The 20,703-nt window shown below is 44.6% G+C and overlaps 1 protein-coding gene and 1 long non-coding RNA gene across 2 annotated transcripts; both read left to right on the top strand.

Moving 5' to 3' along the window:
• The first annotated feature begins 10,736 nt into the window (after nt 1-10,736).
• Nucleotides 10,737-12,887, top strand: LOC310694094. The gene is made up of 2 exons (XR_014519533.1): nt 10,737-11,665; nt 12,339-12,887. It is a non-coding gene; the product is annotated as an uncharacterized lncRNA (long non-coding RNA).
• Nucleotides 12,888-16,049: 3,162 nt separating this feature from the next.
• On the top strand, nt 16,050-19,367 carry LOC310694325 (uncharacterized protein). The gene is made up of 2 exons (XM_083477462.1): nt 16,050-16,192; nt 18,752-19,367. Exon 2 carries the CDS (start codon nt 18,857-18,859, stop codon nt 19,169-19,171), a length of 315 nt encoding a protein of 104 aa, XP_083333588.1. The 5' UTR covers nt 16,050-16,192; nt 18,752-18,856; the 3' UTR covers nt 19,172-19,367.
• The last annotated feature ends 1,336 nt before the right edge of the window (nt 19,368-20,703 follow it).

Genomic DNA, 20,703 nt, shown 5'->3' with positions numbered 1-20,703 from the left:
AGCATATTAGTGGGAGATGAGCACCACCTTCTGGCCACCATGCTTTTGGCACAGTTTCTTTCCTTTGTCAGGAATAGGTGTTGACATTCTTAACTGGTGAGATTAATATTTTCGACACAACCTTGGCCTGTAAAGCGAGATGAGCGCCGCAACCCCAGAGTCATCTGCAACTGGACTTAACTGTCAGAGGTCCTTTACCTTTACTTTATCTGTAAGCATGGACTGGAGCTTCACAGAGGCCACAATCACACCATACATTCAAAGCACCATGATACCTCTTTAAATAGTCAGTCAAGTTTATTGCTTATAGCCAAAGGCTGCTGCAATGTATACCATGTCATTCAATAAAATATATACTAGTTTGATACAAAAACTTAAAACATTTATATTGTCAAAATGTGACCTAATCTTCACATAGCTATAGTAACTCCTTAATATACAAATTGAAACATCAAAATCCAAGGAACCTCCTATTTCCTCCTTTACTGAATTAGTTGGTTCTTTTTAGACCACATTTTATTCCTATTTCAGGCTCTGAATCAGGCTTCTTCAACCTCAGCCCTCCAGCTGTTTTTGGCCTACAACTCCCATGATCCCTAGCTAGCAGGACCAGTGGTCAGGGATGATGGGAATTGTAGTCTCAAAACATCTGGAGGGCTGAGGTTGAGGAAGTCTGCTCTAAATTATCAGAATACCTCATAATATAACATTTCACTTCCATAAATCAAGAGCTATGTTTTCCCTTTCCTACAGCTGTGTGGGGAGCAAAATACAGTGGTGCCTCGCAAGACGAAAAGAATTCGTTCCGCGAGTCTTTTCGTCTTGCGATGTTTTTCGTCTTGCGAAGCACGGTCCGTCGCAACTGCGCCTCTTCAAGCGGCTTTAAAAAAAAAAGCGCAAGACGTTTTCGTCTTGCGAAGCAAGCCCATAGGGAAATTCGTCTAGCGAAGCAACGCAAAACCAAAAAACCCTTTCGTCTAGCGAGTTTTTCGTCTTGCGAGGCATTCGTCTTGCGGGGCACCACTGTAACCCCTTCCTGTTGCATCTCAGCAATAATGAATTGAATCCAACGCCAGCCCTACTCAGAGAAGGCCCATTGAAATGAATGGGCAGGTGAAGGAAGATAGGCATTCTATGATCCATCCAGAGGAACCGAGGGCACTTGCTCTACGGAAATATTTGGTTACCAAAAAATAAAATAAAATAGGATTCTCTGTACAGGCACTGGGCCAACGGGCAAAGGATAGAAATGACTTTAAGCAAAGGGTCTTGGATATAGGAACACAAATGGCTCTTTTTTTGAAATATTATGTAATTTGCTATTTTGTGCACTCATAGAAGGGAGCACCCATCAAGTGAGATTCTACGTGCATTCTCCGGATTATGATGCCCTGGGCCATATTAGCACCTTGGTTCTCAAACTTAATCTGTTCCGGAAGTCCGTTCCAAAATCAAAGCGTTCCAAAACCAAGGTGCGCTTTCCCATGGAAAGTAATGCAAAATGGATTAATCCGTTCCAGACTTTTAAAAACAACCCCCAAAACAGCAATTTAACATGAATTTTACTATCTAATGAGAGCATTGATCCATAAAATGAAAGCAATAAACAATGTACTGCAGTCACACAATCAATCAGTTGGTAGCTGAACTGGGTTCCACACAGCCACAAAAACAGAACAAAAAAGAGCCGCAAAAACACAAAATAAATAGCAAAAACAGATGGACCTCAGTGTAACACTCAAAATGGAAGTGCGGCACTCAAAACAGAGGACGTTCAGCTTCCAAAAAAAGTTCCCAAACGAGAACACTTACTTCCAGGTTTGCAATGTTTGGGTTCCAAGTTGTTTGAGTACCAAGGCGTTTGAGAATCAAGGTGCCACTGTATTCTGCTTGATTAACTTGGGTTCCTTAATTTAATTCTTCCACTCTGCAAAGCACGTCATTGGAGATGACCCAATATTTTTGCTTACTCCTCCTTGACAATAAAATGAGGTTTCCTTCATCCATCTCTTGAGTATAAGCCTGTTGATTGTAATTCACGTGTCTGGGGAAATGACAGAGTTATCCATCACTGCCTTGCCTCATAATTATGGCTCACACATCACTTAACAGTTCCTCCACGTGAGTCTTACCTTCTCATTTCAGAAACACACCTCAGATAACCCAAGACACCAAACAGGGTTTCACAGTGGTGCAACCTGTTCCCAACTTTCTGCATTTCCTGCATTCATTAGATGTTTTGTTATATCTGTATATGGATGGGCGTGTCTAAAAACACAGGCGAGGAGAGCATTGTTTTTGCAATGAGCTCCTGTGGGCAGGCTTAACCTTTGGGAAGCAGCGTGGTACAGTGGCGAGGGTGTTGGACTAGGACCTGGGAGAAAGATGGCTTCAAATCCCTGCTTGGCCAAGAAGCTCCCTGGGTGAACTTGGACCACTCACTGTCTCTCTGCCCAACCAAGGTTGTAGTGGAGAATGAATGTTCCATGTCCCTTCTTATATTCTTAGACGTACCGTATTTTTCACTCTATAAGAGCCCCCCCCCTAAAAAGTAAGGGGAAATGTTTATATGCAATAACAGCAGCAATAATATTATTGGCCCAAAAATGGAAGCAAGAAGAGCTACCGTCGATTGAAGAATGGAGGAGGAGGTTAATGGACTATGCAGAATTAGATAAACTAACAGGAAGGATTTGAAACCGGCGAGACCAGAAATTCACGGAAGACTGGAGTAAATTTACGGACTATTTGAAAAGTACCGTATTTTTCGCTCTATAACACGCACCAGACCATAACACGCACGTAGTTTTTAGAGGAGGAAAACAAGAAAAAAATATTCTAAACAAAACAGTGGATGTATGATTTTTGTGGTTCATGCTGTGGCCACAGACATGTGATCTGACGGTGAGTTTGGGGTAGCCCAATGCAAAAATCCTGAGGATCCATGTGGATCCATGCTAAAGTCGCCCTAAAGTCGCAGGGGCACTGGGGGAGTGAACGAGAAGCAGGAGAAGGAGAACAATGCCTCTCACACACAGAGAGACACACAGAGTATCAATCCTAAAGTCGCAGGGGCGCTGGGGGAGTGAACGGGAAGCAAGAGAAAGAGAACAATCCCTCCCACACACACACACACAGTATCAATCCTATAGTCGCAGGAGAGTGTAGGGGCTGGGAGTGGGAAGCAAGAGAAGGAGAACGATCCCCCCCTCTCTCTCTCTCTCACACACACACACAGTATCAATCCTATAGTCGCAGGAGAGTGTAGGGGCTGGGAGTGGGAAGCAAGAGAAGGAGAACGATCCCCCCTCTCTCTCTCACACACACACACACACAGTATCAATCCTATAGTCGCAGGAGAGTGTAGGGGCTGGGAGTGGGAAACAAGAGAAGGAGAACGATCCCACACACACAGAGACACACAGAGTATCAATCCTAAAATCGCAGGAGAGCGCAGGGGCGCTGTAAGAGTGAACAGGAAGCAGGAGGAGGAGAACGATAGCTCAAGCACACACACAGCCCCTACAGTGGCTAATCCAAAATTGGACAGCAAAAAACTGCAGGCAGGGACAGAGAGCACGGGGTTGTTTTAAAGCAGCCAACCCCGCTCTGCTTCTCTCCCTCCTCCCGGCTAGGCTGGCTGAAAAGCTTTGCTGCTGCTTAGCAGCTCAGTGGAGAGGAGAGAGGGACATAGAGCACGGGGTTGTTTTAAAGCAGCCAACCCTGATCTGCTTCTCTCCCTCCTCCCCGGCTCAGCTCGCTGACAGGAGCCGCTTACACCCGCTTTGCAGTTTCAAAGAGAGCCACGGAGTGCTCACAACTGCAGCGGATTCCCCTGCCATCCGTAGGCATTCGCTCCATAACACGCACAGACATTTCCCCTTACTTTCTAGGAGGAAAAAACTGCGTGTTATAGAGTGAAAAATACGGTAATTGTGAAGAACAAAGGTCGACGTTTGTAGGGTTGCAAGAAGTTTTGTGAGGAGTATTATTAGAAATATTATAAAAATGGACAAGGGGGAGGATGATTTGTTAAGAGATGTAAAGGCAATATAAAGTTAAGAAATGCATAAGAAGTGGTTAAAACGGTGGGTCATCAGAGGTGCTGATGGAAGTCCAAAAAAATTGTATAAGTGATAAGTTTTGTGGTACATTTTATAATTTATATGTTAAAATTAATAAAAAATATTATAAAAAAGTAAGGGGAAATGTGTGTGCGTCTTATGGAGCGAATGCAGGCTGCACAGCTATCCCAGAAGCCAGAACTGCAAGAGGGATCACTGCGCAGCAAACTAAGGCCCAACCGCTTTCTAAATCCAGCCCGTGGACGGTCCGGGAATCAGCATGTTTTTACATGAGTAGAATGTGCCCTTTTATTTAAAATGGGCCTGTCTGATGTTTTTACATGAGCAGAATGTGTGCTTTTATTTAAAATGCATCTCTGGGTTATTTGTGGGGCATAGCAATTCGTTCATTTTTCTTCTTCAAAATATAGTCCGGCCTCCCACAAGGAGCCTGGAGAAGAGGAGGTTAAGGGGTGATATGATAGCCATGTTCAAATATATAAAAGGATGTCACATAGAGGAGGGAGAAAGGTTGTTTTCTGCTGCTCCAGAGAAGTGGACACGGAGCAATGGATCCAAACTACAAGAAAGAAGATTCCACCTAAACATTAGGAAGAACGTCCTGACAGTAAGAGCTGTTCGACAGTGGAATTTGCTGCCAAGGAGTGTGGTGGAGTCTCCTTCTTTGGAGGTCTTTAAGCAGAGGCTTGACAACCATATGTCAGGAGTGCTCTGATGGTGTTTCCTGCTTGGCAGGGGGTTGGACTCGATGGCCCTTGGGGTCTCTTCCAACTCTATGATTCTATGATTCTATGAAGGTCTGAGGGACAGTGGACCGGCCCCCTGCTGAAAAAGTTTGCTGAACCCTTCTTTAGAAGCGTGGTAGAAAAGTCAAGGTCAGCTGGGAGATTGGTGTTCCGGGATTCCCCTAAAAATCAGCACTGTTCAAGGTCAACTGGGAGATCTGGTTCAGGACAGGAAACAGGAAGTCTTTCTTCACCTCATGTGCTGTTAATTACAACTTACAAAATTCTCTGGCACAAGGCGACAGCCACTGCCTTCAGTGACTCTGGTCTGGCTCCATTTAAGGCTGGTCTCTCTGTTTGGGGGCACAAGCTGCCTATTTCAATCAGCCCTGCGTTTTCAATGATGAGGACTGGAATCTTCCTTTATTTTTAGATAGGAGGCTGCATCCTAAATCCCTCTGAACTTCCCTTCCCCCCCAAGCTGAGATGAAGTTGGCCCACATTCTCCTGAATCAAGTTCTCCGATAAGCCTCCCCCACAATTGCATGACTCTTCCTCCCTCGAGCAAACCAGTCACTCGAGTCTCATACCTGTTTGCCATTGGGTGGACACCTAAATGCTTAATCTCACTATAATATCCTGCTCATCAACCTGGAATGTTTACTCAACACCTCCAAACAATGCCAACCTCTTCCTGGGTCCAGAGAGGGACATCAAAGGGGGAATCTCTCAACAGTTGCTCCTAAGATGCTCATTCTTGCTAATTTTACCCAGATTCTAAATTCAGCCCAAATTCCATTTTTTCAAATAATAATATTTTACTTTGTTTTCCATATAGAAAATTACATTTGTTACTCAACAACTATATTCCAATTCAGAAAAACTAGTTACTCCCCCCATCACCCAATTTTGATGTTTATAATCCAAACTGCATACAACTGCATTTTAAGGTTCTGTCTTATCTTATTTCATCCTCTCTAACATGTTTCTTAATATATTCTGCTGTTTTCTTGCACTTCAATCCCCGCTATGGTGTTCACATATGAGAAGTAACTTTTTATATGGACCAGAAATGGTTTCCAGTCTTCTTTAAAAGAGTCTAAATTTGTATTTTTTATTGGTGCCGTCCATTTTACCATCGCTACGTATTCCAGTATGCTTCAAAGTGTTGGTGCTGACCTTTAAAGCCCTAAACAGCCTCAAACTAGTATACCTGAAGGAGTGTCTCCACCCTCATCGTTCAGCCCGGGCACTGAGGTCCAACGCCAAGGGCCTTCTGGCAGTTCCCTCACGAGGGTTAGAAATTAAGTTACAGGGAACCAGGCAGAGGGCCTTCTCTGTAGTGGCACCCACCCTGTAACGCCCTCCCACCAGATGTCAGATGTGACTTTTAGAAGACATCTGAAGGCAGTCCTGTTTAGGGAAGTTTTTAATGTTTGATGTTTTATCGTGTTTTTAATATTCTGTTGGGAGCCGCCCAGAGTGGCTGGGGAATCAATTTATTATTATTACTTTATTATTTTATTACTTTATTATTTTATTACTTTATTATTTTATTAATTTCTTATTTTTTTCATCAACCATTGTTTCTGTGAATGTGTTCTCGCCTCCTCCCATTTCTGAATCCTAACCACTGTAATCACATATATACATAAATACTGTTAAGGCTTTCTTGAGATTTTGTGGTGTAGAAGGATTCTGGCCTCCTGGGAAAAGTCACTTTAATTTTTTTCTTTAATTTCATGTCCCATATACAGTCATACCTCTTGTTACGTTTGCTTCATGATACATTTTTTCAGCTTGCGTCCCACAGCAACCCGGAAGTACCAGAAAGGGTTACTTCTGGGTTTTGCCACTTGCGCATGTGCAGATGCGCATAATGATGCACATGCGCAGAAGTGGCGAATCACAATCCACGTGTGCGCAGATGCACAGATGTGGGTTGCGTTCCTTTCAGGTTGCGAACAGGGCTCCGGAACGGATCCCGTTCGCAACCAGAGGTACCACTGTATTCAGCCCGAATTCCAAAGCAAACCCTAAATGCACTCACACTAATAATAATAATAATAATTTATTATTTATACCCCGCCTACCTGGCTGGGCCTCCCCAGCCACTCTGGGCGGCTTCCATAAAAACCAAAAATACAGTAAAATATCACACGTTAAATACTTCCCTGAACAGGGCTGCCTTAAGAGGTCTTCTGAATGTCAGGTAGTTGTTTATCGCTTTGACATCTGCTGGGAGGGCGTTCCATAGGGCGGGCGCCACTACCGAGAAGGGCCTCTGCCTGGTTCCCTGTAGCTTTGCTTCTCGCAATGAGGGAACCGCCAGAAGGCCCTCGGCGCTGGACCTCAGCGTCCGGGCAGAATGATGGGGGTGGAGACGCTCCTTCAGGTATACTGGACCAAGGCCGTTATACCTAAAGGAGCGTCTCCACCCCCATCATTCTGCTCGGACGCTGAGGTCCAGCGCCGAGGGCCTTCTGGCGGTTCCCTCATTCCCTCTTGGTGTGATTGACATGAGCAGACACACTAATGCTGGAAGGGAGGGTGGTAAATTACATCTGCAGAGCACCGTCGCCATGGAATGATCTGTATATGTTTGTGGAAGTGGAGAATGTTTCATTAAGATTGACAGCAAGCCCTTAACAGACAGTGTCCTGAGCCCACAGAAGATTGAATCCAGATTAAAATCTTCAGCATTGTGCATGTCCTAAGAGCACAGCTCCTGGATCAGACCAAAGACCTCTCTAGCCCAGAATCCTGTTCTCACAGTGGCCAAACAGATGAACAGATAGGAAACCCTTAAGCTTCCAGATATTTTTTTCTGAATAATTAAGATGGTTTTCTATTGTCTTTGTTTTATTCTTAAATCTGTGTTGACTAAAGTGATTAAAATTTGCAGTTCTGCTGTATCTTACGAAGGTCTACTATTTTTCTTTGCTTTGCTGTCATCAGCGACAGGTGACCATGGAAGCAGGAAGAAATATCAGGAGAAGTTCAGTAGCTCACTGGTAGAGTATCTGCTTTGCATGCAGAAGGTGCCAGCTTCAATCTCCAGGACTTTGGGATGTCCAAAGGACCAGAACAGATTGTTATTGTATGTGACAACAGCTTCACAGATGCTTCTAGCCCAGAGATGGGAGGAAGAGTCAACCCCGGCCAGAGAAGAATGGCAAAGCAAGATGGTGGACTATGCCGAAATGGCAAAATTAACTGGGAAGCTCGGAAATCAAGAAGACAAGAACTTTTGTTTTGAGAAAAAAGAATGGGGAAAAATTATAATTTATTTGCGAGACCATTACAAGCAGGTCAAAATATTGGCAGGATTCTAATCACACTTGCAAAGAAACGAAAATTATGGATAAATTAGAAGGGAAAAAATTGGATTGTATTGATATGCAGTTGTAAATATTGTCATATGGACCCGTGGAAGGGACGGGGGGAAGTCAGGAGATTCAGAGCATAGCTGTCAACCTTTCCCTTTTTTTAAGGGAAATTCCCTTATTCTGAATAGGATTCCTCACAAGAAAAGGGAAAAATTGACAGCTATGATTCAGAGTCATCTCAATATTTGGATTCTGAATTGTTGTTTGTTGTATGTTTATATTTATTTAAAAGTATAAACATACAACAAACAACAATTTGGTATGTCCCATGCCTGAAATCCTGGACAGCCATTGCCACTCAGTGTAAACAATCCTGAGCTAGATAGACCAATGGATTGAATTAGTATAATTCAGCTTCCTATTTAAACTGGCCCTTAATTCACAACCATGAGGACTAGAATCCATTTTAGGGGGAGGACCATAATTTGGTGATAGAGCATCTGTTTTGCATACAGAAAGTTGCAGGCATCTTCAGGTAAGGCAGGGAAAGTCTGGAGAGCTACTGCCAGTCACTGTAGACCAGTGGTGGCCAAACTTGGCCCTCCAGCTGTTTTGGGACTACAGTTCCCATCATCCCTGACCACTGGTCTTGTTAGCTAGGGATGATGGGAGTTGTAGTCCCAAAATAGCTGGAGGGCTAAGTTTGGCCACCACTGCTGTAGACAATGCAGAGCCAACCAATGATCTGACTCAGAGGAAGGCAGATCTTCCTACCTTCCTCACTGTGACCTTTATAGGTTGCATAAGAAGACTGCATTTCCTGTTTCCATTTCATTAAATGGAAACTTCAGCTGCACACACCATTATGCCTTCCTCACAGCTCCAATGATCTCATTGTAGTCCTGTTAAAGGGACAGTTCCAGCAGTCTATGGGTGTCATTTCCTTCCTTGTGACAGTGTCATAATAGTAGATCATCTAAGGCGACACATGAGCCATCATTGCTGTGAATCATCAGGAGTGATTTTTCTGTTACTAGTATAGTGGTACTCAGTGCCTTTTTCCTGGGGGTACGCAGGGGTACACACACCCCTAAACATTTTGTGAATCTTTGTACTTTTGTTCATTTACTGGTTTTATTTCCCACTGATCTGAACTATAAAATGGTGATTTTTCTTGAGTCAAAATGAGAGTACCCCTCAACATTTTTTTAGGGGGGGAAAGCACTGGTGGGACTACTAGCCTCAAACCTGTGTCAGTAGCTTGAAAACCACAGAGTTATAATAGAACAAGTGACTGTTTAAATGATCATGTTTTTACACTTTCTGTGTTTCGTTTTAATGGGTCTGTGACCATATAATAAATGGCTGAATCATTACAAGCCGTTCAGCAGTAGAATGGACTATGTAAGACTTGCCTTCACTGGAGGTTTCTAAACAGAGGTTGCAAAGTCATATATCAGGGATTTTTTAGCTGTGATTCCTGCATTGCTGGGGTTTCAAAAAGATGACCCCTGTGACCTCTTCCGGCTCTACAAATCTATGATTGAATGAAGGAGCAATAAGATTTTGACTAGGGATTATGGGAGGGCACATATGTTGTGTTCTATGATAATGCTTTTGTGTATATTTGTTTTTAACCGGGTTGTGGATTTTAGTTTTATTTGTTCACGGATTGGAGAGCTTTTCGATCAAATGGTTTACACATCTTATCATACACATACAGTGGTACCTCGGGTTACATACGCTTCAGGTTACATACACTTCAGGTTACAGACTCCGCTAACCCAGAAATAGTACCTCGGGTTAAGAACTGTGCTTCAGGATAAGAACAGAAATCGTGCTCCGGCGGCGTGGCTGCAGCAGGAGGCCCCATTAGCTAAAGTGGTGCTTCAGGTTAAGAACAGTTTCAGGTTAAGAACGGACCTCCGGAACGAAGGACTTAACCCGAGGTACCACTGTACTACAGCCAATTGGATGGTCTTTTAGACTAATTCCAGGAGGACGAGGGGTTCATCGGTGCCTACCAGACATAAAACAGAAAGCCCATTGGATCATAAGGACGTCCCTGCTGGATCATCTAGGCCCATCTAACCTAACAGCCAGGTCTCTCAGTAAACTATTAAATTCTACTAGGAAAGCGACAGGCAGAGCATGAATGGGAGAGCCCCTTCTCTCACTGTTAAGTCATAAGATAATAAAACCAACCAGAGATGGAAAGAAGACCAAGTCCTTACCAGAGAAGAATGGCAGAAGTTGATGGACAATGCAGAAATCAGGATGGCCAAAATTTCAATAAGGAATAGGGAAAATTTATAGCATCTTAAAGACCATTGTAAACAGTTAAAATCGTTAGTAAGGATTGGAATATCACTTGTAGTTTAAGGGTGACTTCCGGATACAATGGAGATGTAAAAGATTTGGACTATCATAAAAGATGCAGAAGGAAATGATAAATGACAGGACCCACAAAGGGGAGGGTGGAAAGCCAGGAGATTCCATGGAATCCTGTTTTTATTATTTATGTTTGATATATCTCTATGAAATTTTGATTTGAAAAACAAAATAAACAAATAAAATTTAAAAAGAGAGAGAATAAAACCAATTTCGCTGCTGGGTCAATGGCCAATCTAGTCCAGAATCCTGTCCTTACAGTGACCAATCAAATGATCACAATGGGAAGCCCACAAGCATCAATTCTTCCTACTGATGATTCCCAGTGACTGGTATTATGATCAGGCATACAGCATATAATAGTGGGAGAACATAGCTCTCATGGCTGGGAGCCACTGCTAGTCTGATCTCCACTAGCTTGTTGAATCCCCTTTTAAAGCCATACAAGTTGGTGGTCATCACTGTAGAGATGAAAGACACAACTTCTGGAAATCCTGCAGACTCCTGTCAGGCCAGTACGCATGGACTACAGGATAGCTCAGTCGGTAGAGCATGAAGCTCCTGATCCAAGGGTCATGGGTTCAAGCCCCATATTAGGCAAACATTTCCTGTATTACAGGGTATTGGACTAGATGACCCACCTAGTGCCTTCCAGTCCTACAATTCTATGATAGCGAAGGTGAGTAATCGAATGTGTACATAATGCCATTTTGGTTCATTGTAGCCATAACTGAATTTCCACGGAATGTGCATGAGCTCTGCACACACCAAGTGATCTCATAAGAGAGAGAAACACCCCTGGTTTCCCCACCTTGGAACTCATATGGGGTGTGTCCAGCAATCATTGCCCAGGTGACACAAGCACAACACGACTGAGACCCAAATGGATGGAGACATAATCCCTTGTTGGAAATTCTGTCTGCAATGCCATGAGTCAAAGCCAAGGTTGCACAGCTCCAACTAATTAAGAAAGAGATTGGTACAAAATTCAAAGGAAAAGAAAACAAATAGGCATGGCTGGGCCATGGCTCAATCGACAGGAGGGGTTGGCTAAGGAATAGTATAAAAAGGTGTCCTGGATGGGAGGCTGACATTCACAACAGCTGCACTTCCAGAGATCTCTTTGGTGAACTAGGTAAGTCAGTCTCTCTGTCTCTGTCTCTGTCTCTGTCTCTGTCTCTGTCTCTGTCTCTGTCTCTGTCTCTGTCTCTGTCTCTGTCTCTGTCCCTCCCTCCCTCCCTCCCTTGTCCTCCTTTCAGGCAGTGGTGACTGGTGCCCATTGGGACTGGCATGGTGGAAGGCCTTAGAAGCAATCTGGTTCCCTCCAATGCTGCTGGACTCCAGCTCTCATCCTTCTCCTAACAACTCTCAGCACTCTTAACAAACTACAGCTCCAATAATTATTTGGGGGAAGCCATCACTATTTAAAGTTGTTTCTTGGGGCCTTAAATGTATGGTCTGCATGTGGTCTTGGGAGCAATCTGTTGCCCGCCAATGTTCCCATGAGCCGCAAGCATGGCCAATGTTCAGGGGTGCTGGGCGTTGCCATCCAACAACATCTAGAAGACACCACATTGGCTACTCCTGGATTAGTGTGAGAGAGATGTTGGATAATTTCCATGCTGACTGGTGGGGCAGGAGGCAAGGAGCCCAACAGCAGGGTTGTTGTGAGAATAAAATGGAGCAGGGGAGTGTCATTAATATCCATCCCTTGTGTGGCTCCCAGGACGAAAGTTGGGATGCAAATGCCTTCGGAAATTAACCAATTATACAAGAGTAAGCCCAGATCTGCCTTCTGTTTCCTTCAGGTTTGCTTTGACAGCCAAGAAAGATGTGCTCCCGTCAGGACAAAGACCAATGCTACAAGCAGGAGAAAGAGGAAGGGTCCTGCTGTGGTGGCCGGAGGTCTTCCACCAGTGAGGACCGAGGTTCCTGCTGTCTGGGACGGAGAAACAGCGGAGGGTGTCATGGCAATCGGGGTTCATCCGGCTGTCATGGGAAGCAACAAGAGCAGCAGCAGCAGCAGAAGCAGGTCTTCGAAGTGCCATCTCAGCAGCTGAAGTAACACCAAGGAAAATTCCTAGAAGGGCCTAATTCTGCAAGAATTAGGTGGAATCATTTCAACACCGGTTGCTGAGCACTTGAGACACTCTCAATACGTTCTGTCAGCTTTATCCCTGCAACAAATTCCACCACCCCAATGCTCCAAATTCTCAGCTGCCTCTTCTCCTCTTCAAAGGGGAACATCTCCTGTGACATTTGAAGCATTAGAAGAGCAAGGAGAGACCTCCAGCTATTTCTATTTGCTGTTCATTTGCACACATGAGAGAATAAATAATAAACAATTAATAATAATGGACTCTTGATTTTTTATTTCTTTTAAACTTTTTTATTTTAAGAAACTCTGCATTTCATCCAAAGAATCATCCATTTCAATCCCGTGAATGACCAATGTCAATGTCATGTTGATGTAGGTTCATAGGAAGTTGCATTCTCCTGAAACAGAGCCTTAGTCATCTAGCTCAGTATTGCATACATTGATTATTGCGTACATTCTTGTGTACAGTGGCTCTCCAGGGATTCAGGTAAAGGAGGCAGTGATGCTTCTGAATTGCATAGCCTCCAACATTTCTCTGATGAAAATGGGAAGGTCCTATTTCTATTGTTATTATTATCATTATCATCATCATCATCATCATCATCATCATCAATATTCCACCCATCTGACTCAGTTGTGAGTCACTATGGACAGCTTCCAACATAAAAAATAAATAAACTTCAGTATACATGGTTTACTTCAGTTGTCTTATAAAGGTTGCATAGTGACTTATTTCTTTGGTTCAGGGGTTGGATAATTCCTTACCTTCAAACATTTCTACAATGAAAATAAGGATGTCCTAAGGAAAAGTGGGACATTCCGGGATCAAATCAGAAACCAGGAGAGCATCTGTAAATCCACAACTGTCTCTGGAAAATAGGGACACTTGGAGGGTCTACTCCTGTGGTTTTTGCACTGGGAAAATGTATACTGAATGAGATGCCTCATTGGCCTGATCTATCATGATTCTTCTTTTGTTCTTATGGGAATGCCCGGTATTGAACCTGGGAGATTGTTTGCTTGCAAGAAGTGCTCAAAAGAGACATAGAAGACACTATCTAACCTTCTGAAGGACTCCACTCTGTATTTGTGTAGGGTTTCTTCTCCTGATGATAACCCGCAAGGCAGCAGGAATGGCTTTCTCCTCAGGGTTCACTTCCAAAGCCTTTCTCACGAATGAGTATAACCACAAGGCAAGAGAGATTTGGATCACAGTTTTCCTTCTCCTAGATGAACTACCTTCTGAATATGATGAGCCCCGTCTGCCCCCATGCCACTGTATAAGACAGTAATATAAAAATATCTGAGCAACTAATGGTAAATGATTACAAGCAAGCAACAGTAAGGGTCACAGCTTAGTGGCAGAGCATACAGCAAGTGCCAGGTACAGTCCTGGCATTTCCAGATAGGGCTGTGAAAAGCTCCCTGCCTAAAACCCCAAAGACTCAATGCCCTTTCAGTGTGTTTAACACCGGGATAGACGTACCAGTGGTCTGACTCTGTAGAAAACAGCCTCCTGTGTAAACCAGCTTTTTATTCAAGAACACCAGGACTGAAATCTCACTTGATTTTTAGGCTAAGGACCATAGCACTGTGGCAGAGCAGTAATATAAAGGCATAGCTGTCAACCGTCTCTTATTTGGCGGGAAACTCCCTTATCCCAGTGCCGTTTCCTGCTGCTGTTCTGGATTGATGATGTCCCTTAAATTTCCCAGGTTTCATGCTCACCCGGCTCAGGAGGGAAGCAGCAGCTCGGGGTCCTCCGCCGCGAGAGAGAGAGAGCGCGCACGAGCTGCCGCTTCTCCGTCTCTCCCTTTTCCCCCTCAGGGGCGCATCATGAGGAGACGGGTGGCGGCGGGCAGGCAGGCAGCCCCTCTCTTGTGAGACTTCCACCGCGCTGCTAGGGGAAGCCGGAGGCGGCAACAGCAGAGGCTGAGGAGGCGGCCTGAGGGAGGAGGAAGAGGAGGGGATGCGGAGGGACGCAGAAGGGCGGCACTTCAACGGCCGCAGCGCCGCCGCAACTGCCTCATGCTGGGCTCACAGGAGAGAGTCTCTCTCCCTCTCTCTCAGGCGGGGAAGGGCTGATGGAACTCCTTGTGCAGGACGACGGCATCCCCAACGTGCATAAGCTAAGCAAAATCCCTTATTTTGGCTGCTGATCCCTTATTTTCAAGGCTGCTGGTCCCTTATTTTTAAATCTGTAAGTTGACAGCTATGTATAAAGGTAGCTTAGTGGCAGAGCAGCCTCCCTAACTAGAGCTTAGAAAGGCACCCTGTCTGAAACACTGCAGACTGACTTTTTAAAATTTATTAACATGTAAAACGCATACATATACATTTACACAATACACATACACAACACACTACCTTATTTTCATAACATAAACCATACCTACATTACTCTATATAATACCTACCTATACTGTACATATCAACATACCTACATACCTACCCCACACAGACACCCACCAAGTGACTTCCAGCCGTTCTTGTTACGCTACTTTATTTTTCCAACTAGCTTAAATGCATTTCATTATTTCTTTAATCTCTTCTTCTATCTTGACTTTACTCTCCTTTCACTCTAATCATTTTCTGGATTCACTCAATATCTGCCAGAAATTCTACTTTTTCCACATAAATTATGATGTATTCCTTAAAGATAAAAGGTAAAGGGACCCCTGACCATTAGGTCCAGTCGTGGCCAACTCTGGGGTTGCGGCGGTCATCTCACTTTATTAGCTGAGGGAGCCGGCGTACAGCTTCCGGGTCATGTGGCCAGCATGACTAAGCTGCTTCTGGAGAACCAGAGCAGCGCACGGAAACGCTGTTTACCTTCACACCAGAGCGGTACCTATTTATCTACTTGCACTTTGCGCTTTCGAACTGCTAGGTTGGCAGGAGCAGGGACCGAGCAACAGGCGCTCACCCCATCGCAGTGATTTGAACCGCCGATCTTCTGATCAGCAGGTCCTAGGCTCTGTGGTTTAACCCACAGCACCCCCATTCCTTAAAGATAACCGACTCCTTATTCACTTTTTGTACCATATCTCCTCTTATCCTCCCTGTTAGTTCGGCAACACTGCAGATTGACTTGGTGTAAGACAATTCCTTATGTTCTATATTGGGAGCAAGGCCCAGTAGCAGAGCATCTTCCTTTCGTACAAAAGGTCCTAGGTTCAAACAACAACACTTCCAGGTAATTCTAGGAAAGCCTCCCTCCCTGAGCCCCTCAAGAGCAGTTGCCAGTCCATGTGGATGGGGCTAGATGGTGAAGTCAGGTGTTGCATCCTGACAGAAGGCACCCACAGACACAGGTGCATAACATACTCAAGTGTAACGGAAGATAGGAATCTCATGTAGGAATGAGTCAAAACTCATTAATGCAAGATGGTGGGGAGTTAATGAAATGTGAGGCCATGGGTGCGTCAAAAATTCTACTGGAATGTCTCTGGTGCCTGAAATGGAATGTCTGGAGATGGTATAAAAAGCTCTTTTGTTCCGAGGGATCCTCATTCGCTCGACAACACTTGACTTGACAACAACGTCTTCTCAGTGATTGACCGGGTAAGTGTGAGGACCTCGCTCTTCTCTGGATTGTCAATGGATCTGTCATTCTTCAAGGGAGCCTTCTGCTACATCTAATTGAGTAGGACCAATAGCTTTCCAGATTTGCAACCGGAGAGGTCAATGGCTGCTAGTCACGATGGCTGTGTTCTGCCTCCACTGGCAGAGGCTGTTTGGCTCTGAATACCAGTTACTGGGATACTGCTATTCTCGGGAAAAGTTTGTGGGCTTCCCATTGAGGCATCGGGTTGGCCACTATGAGAACAGAATGCTGGACAAGCATCCAGTAGACAGAATCCAGTAGACTCTTTTGTCTTATTTTGTTTTCATAGAAATATTTTACCAAACCAAATTCAAGATGCTTGTGATATGTTATAAACTCATTAACAACTTGGGACTTAGATACTTGGGCTCCCAAGTTTCATCATCCACTGGAAGCCGAACCAAAGGTAAAGGATGATGGGATTTGTATTCCATCCTGATGGAATGGCTGCTGTAAACGATAGTGGTGGGATGAAATTCGTCCTTTAGCAAGGAAGAGGAAGAGACCCTGCAGACCCATCTCTCTCCCTGCTACAGCCTGATGGAATTCCTAGTGATGTGCTGAACCTTTGAATGGCCTTTATCTTGATTAGATTGTTGGGTTCATATAGCTCAGTGCTGCCTATTCTAATGGGCAGCAGCTCTCCAGGGTTCCAGACTGGATCTTCTCCCAATCCATCCTGGAGGATCCAGGGATTGGACCTGGGACCTTCTGCATGCAGAGCCAATGCTCTACTTCTGAGCCACAGTCCTCCTCCATAGAAAGGAAGAAACGAAGTTGCCTTGTATGGAGTCAGACCATTGGCTACAGATTGCTCAGTGTTGTTTACCTTGACTGGTAGCAGCTCTGCAGACTCAGCCCTGTCTGAGTGAACCTGTGGCCTTCTTCTGCATGCAAAGCAATTGTGCTACCCACAGAGCTATGGGGCCATTCCCTCTCTTAGTCAAACTGTTGGTCCATCTCACCTAGCTGTTCCTCCTCTGACCAGCTATGGTTGTCCATGAGTATTTGACGGTGGCAAATCTATGATGGAGATGCCTTTTTTAAAAAAAAAAACCAACTGAGCAGGGATTTGATATACGAAGCATGTGTTTTAGTGCTGAGTAATGGGATTTCTCGGTTGACATAGCATTTTGTGAGAGCTTGACTACTGTCTATAAATGGCTGTAAAATCAGGATTAAGCTGAAAATTTAGAGGGTTTTTATGGCATTTCTTTTTGGGCCTGGTTAGATTGTCTGGACAGGAGTGGGGACAAGGAACAAATATTGATTTCTGAAAACACAATTGAATACTGTCAAGTGTCCTAAAAGCAATGCTGATTTGGGAACAAAGCAGAGTGACTGGGGAAACCCAGCCAGATGGGCGGGGTACAAATAAATTATTATTATTATTATTATTATTATTATTATCTCAATTCAGAGGCATCTGTGTCTCTCTGGGGCACCCTCTAAACCCTGAGGTGCAAGGATAAATATCGTATGAGCAGCAGCATGTATTACGAATGTTGCTGATGTTGCATGTCCACCACTCGTGGGAAATAAATTTCCTCGGGAAATATTCTAGTATATTTAAAGAACATGTCTCAAGCAATCAGGGATCATATATGAAACATACATATAGAGGTATAAAATAGGGGAAGGGGAACCTATATCCCTCCAGATGTTGTTGGTTCCTGATTCCCATCACTCCTAGCCAGCATGACTGATAGGCAAAGAATGATGGGGGCTGGAGTCCAAAAATAACTGGAGGGCCTCAGGTTTCCATTGATGATCAATAGGGTTGCCAAACCTCCAGGTCTAACCTAACATCTCCTGGTTTAATTTTGCTCCTTTCAAATACCTGGCAGAGGCCTGAATCTCCAGGTGTGGAAGAATGCCAATAAGAATAAGAATAATAGTGGAAGTAGAAGTAGAAGTAATAATTCATTCAGAAGATTTGCAAGCTTCATCTCAACAGGAGCTGGCTGCAAATGACAGCCCAGATACTTGGGGAGGGTCTGCCCTGCTTGCTTTTCTCTCTCAATTGACCTCAATCTCCAGTACCCACACCATAACATCAAAAGGAACCATCCCAGGGTCTCAGGTTTGGGCTGTAAAATATCAGGGTCTGGGAGGTTCCTCATGTGGCAACCCTGCTGGACTAGGAAAAGATGTCTATCAAAGGTAGGGAACCTCTGGACCCCCAGATGTTATTGGACTCTTATGTCTATCATCACCAACCATCATGGCTAATGGAAGAAGGAAAATGAGAGTTCTAGTCCAGACATAGGCCAACTCTGGCCCTCCAGAAGTTTGGGACTACAATTCCCATCATCCCTAGCTAACAGAACCAGTGGTCAGGGATGATGGGAATTGTAGCACCAAACATCTGGAGGGCCAGAGTTGGCCTATGCCTGTTCTAGTCCAACAACATCTGGAGGATCACATACCTGCTTTACAGAATACCCCAAAAGCTGCTCCCTTGGAGAAACTGGATCAAAAATGATGTTGGTCTTTCTCTCTTTCTCTCCCTCCAGAAGTTATCAAAGCCATATCAAACATGAGCCAACAACAACAACAACAAGGAGGAGGTGGCTGTTGTGGCGGCAGAAGCGGTGGAGGAGGAGGAGGAGGAGGCTGTCATGGTGGTGGTGGCCAAGGAGGAGGAGGAGGCTGTTGTGGTGGCCGTGGAGGTGGCGGCGGATCATCTCAACAAAGCCAGAGGAGTGGAGGATGCTGCCGTAGTGGTGGCAGTGGTGGCGGCGGTGGTGGTGGTGGAGGTGGTGGAGGATGTTGTGGTGGCCGTGGAGGTGGATCTTCTCAAAGCAGAAGCAGCAGCGGAGGAGGATGCTGCGGTGGCAGGAGCAGCGGTCAAAGTAGCAGTGGAAGCAGCGGTGGAAGCAGCGGCGGATGTTGCGGTGGTGGTGGTGGTGGTGGAAGTTCTCAGCAGAAGATGAAGTAGATGCCTCCAAAAAGACCTGAAATCCCACACTGCAATGACCACGACCTCTTGAAGATATCTTCTTGAAAAGCAAATGGTTGCTGTCTTTTCCAGATGATGAGCCAGACCTTCCTCTGGCATGGGAAACGTCAGTCTTTCATTTTCCTGCTATGACTACCTCTTTCAAGGCATTAAAAACTTCTTTCCTGCAAGCCTTTCAGTGTCATGGTGTTCTTTTCCTATCTTCACTTCTCCATACACACATAATGTTCCTACTCTTCACCCACATTGTCCTCTCTGCTCCCAAGCTCTGCAAGTAGTCCTTACACAAAATGTATGGGAGATGCTGGGGATTGAACCTGAGACCTTCTTCATAAAGAAGGTTCCCTACCACTGATTTAGAAGTCCTCCCAAAATAGGAAGCTGCCTAGATAATCTTGCCCAGTATAGTCTACTGTGACTGGCTGCATCTCTAGGGCCTCAAAATGAGGAAGATATTTCCCATCCTTTCCCACATGATCTCTTTTCAATGGGAGATGCTGTTGGCTAAACTTGGGCTCCTTCTTCCATTATTGAGCTAGAATGATGGACCTACGGTCTCAGTATAAAAGAGCTTCCTATATTCTTCTTCCACGGTGGAATATGCAGGTGGCTTTTAAGAAAACTTGATTTAAATTTGACCTCTTTAGTGAACGGTTCACTTTGTACCTATTATTTTACATCCGTTCTTATTTCAGGCAAAGACAGAGGTGTTCTTTTGAATCTCCTCCCAGCTTCCACCTTTTCCAAAAACACCCAAGTGAGTCATCTTGTCTAATTCCTTGCCAAACAAACAGAACCTGATTATCACATGAAACGAGAAGTTAGCCAGAAAGTCTGATTAGGAAAATATATAGAAGAATGTCTAATGCTCTCCTTAGGGTTGTAGATCATAGAAGCCAATTCCTAAGGGCCGTAGTGGCTTCTCCCTCCAATAAAATATTTGAGGGGACTGGGCCCCCAAGAAGTTAATGGGCATTGCCATTCAAATGGTGTGGGGTGTGGCTTAACTGGCCCCCCACAATACTTCATTCAAATTGGCACCCCTGTTGCAGATGATTGGTCCATCTAGCTCAAGGTCAGTTACACTGATTGGCAGCTGCAGCTTTCTAGCGATTGGACCTAGCCCCTCTTTCATGCAAAACAGCAGTTTCACCAGTGAGTTACAGTCCTTCCTTTGGGCTGGATCTGTGGTATCCCTATGGACTCAACTGGTTGTCATCAGATGGGCTTCAGGTGTGTTGTGGTTCTGGACTGTCAGGAGTTAACACTCCAGGAGCATGGTTCTTATCAACTGGGTGCACTGCCCACATGATCTGTGCTTTTTTCCTTTGATCTGTGCTCTGTGGGGGCTGAGCTCTCTCTGGAGAGCAGTCTGTCTGAGAACGTTAGCAAGGTTGTTAAGAGGCAGAAAGCTGCAAACATGCAGCTAGATTCTGTAGGTTTTTCTTTTCTGTTTTGAATGTTTCTAAATAAAGAGTTTTAGATTAGAAGCACTGGTGTCAACCT

This window comes from Podarcis liolepis (genome assembly GCF_965112155.1).
Source record: "Podarcis liolepis genome assembly, chromosome: 15".
Classification (NCBI taxonomy): domain Eukaryota; kingdom Metazoa; phylum Chordata; class Lepidosauria; order Squamata; family Lacertidae; genus Podarcis; species Podarcis liolepis.
Note: the sequence above shows the minus strand (reverse complement) of the source record. Positions and strands in the feature narration are given on the sequence as shown.

Coding starts and splice junctions, on each gene's coding strand:
- LOC310694325 (XM_083477462.1), top strand. CDS start 18,857: ATGGTGGTGGTGGCCAAGGAGGAGGAGGAGGCTGTTGTGGTGGCCGTG.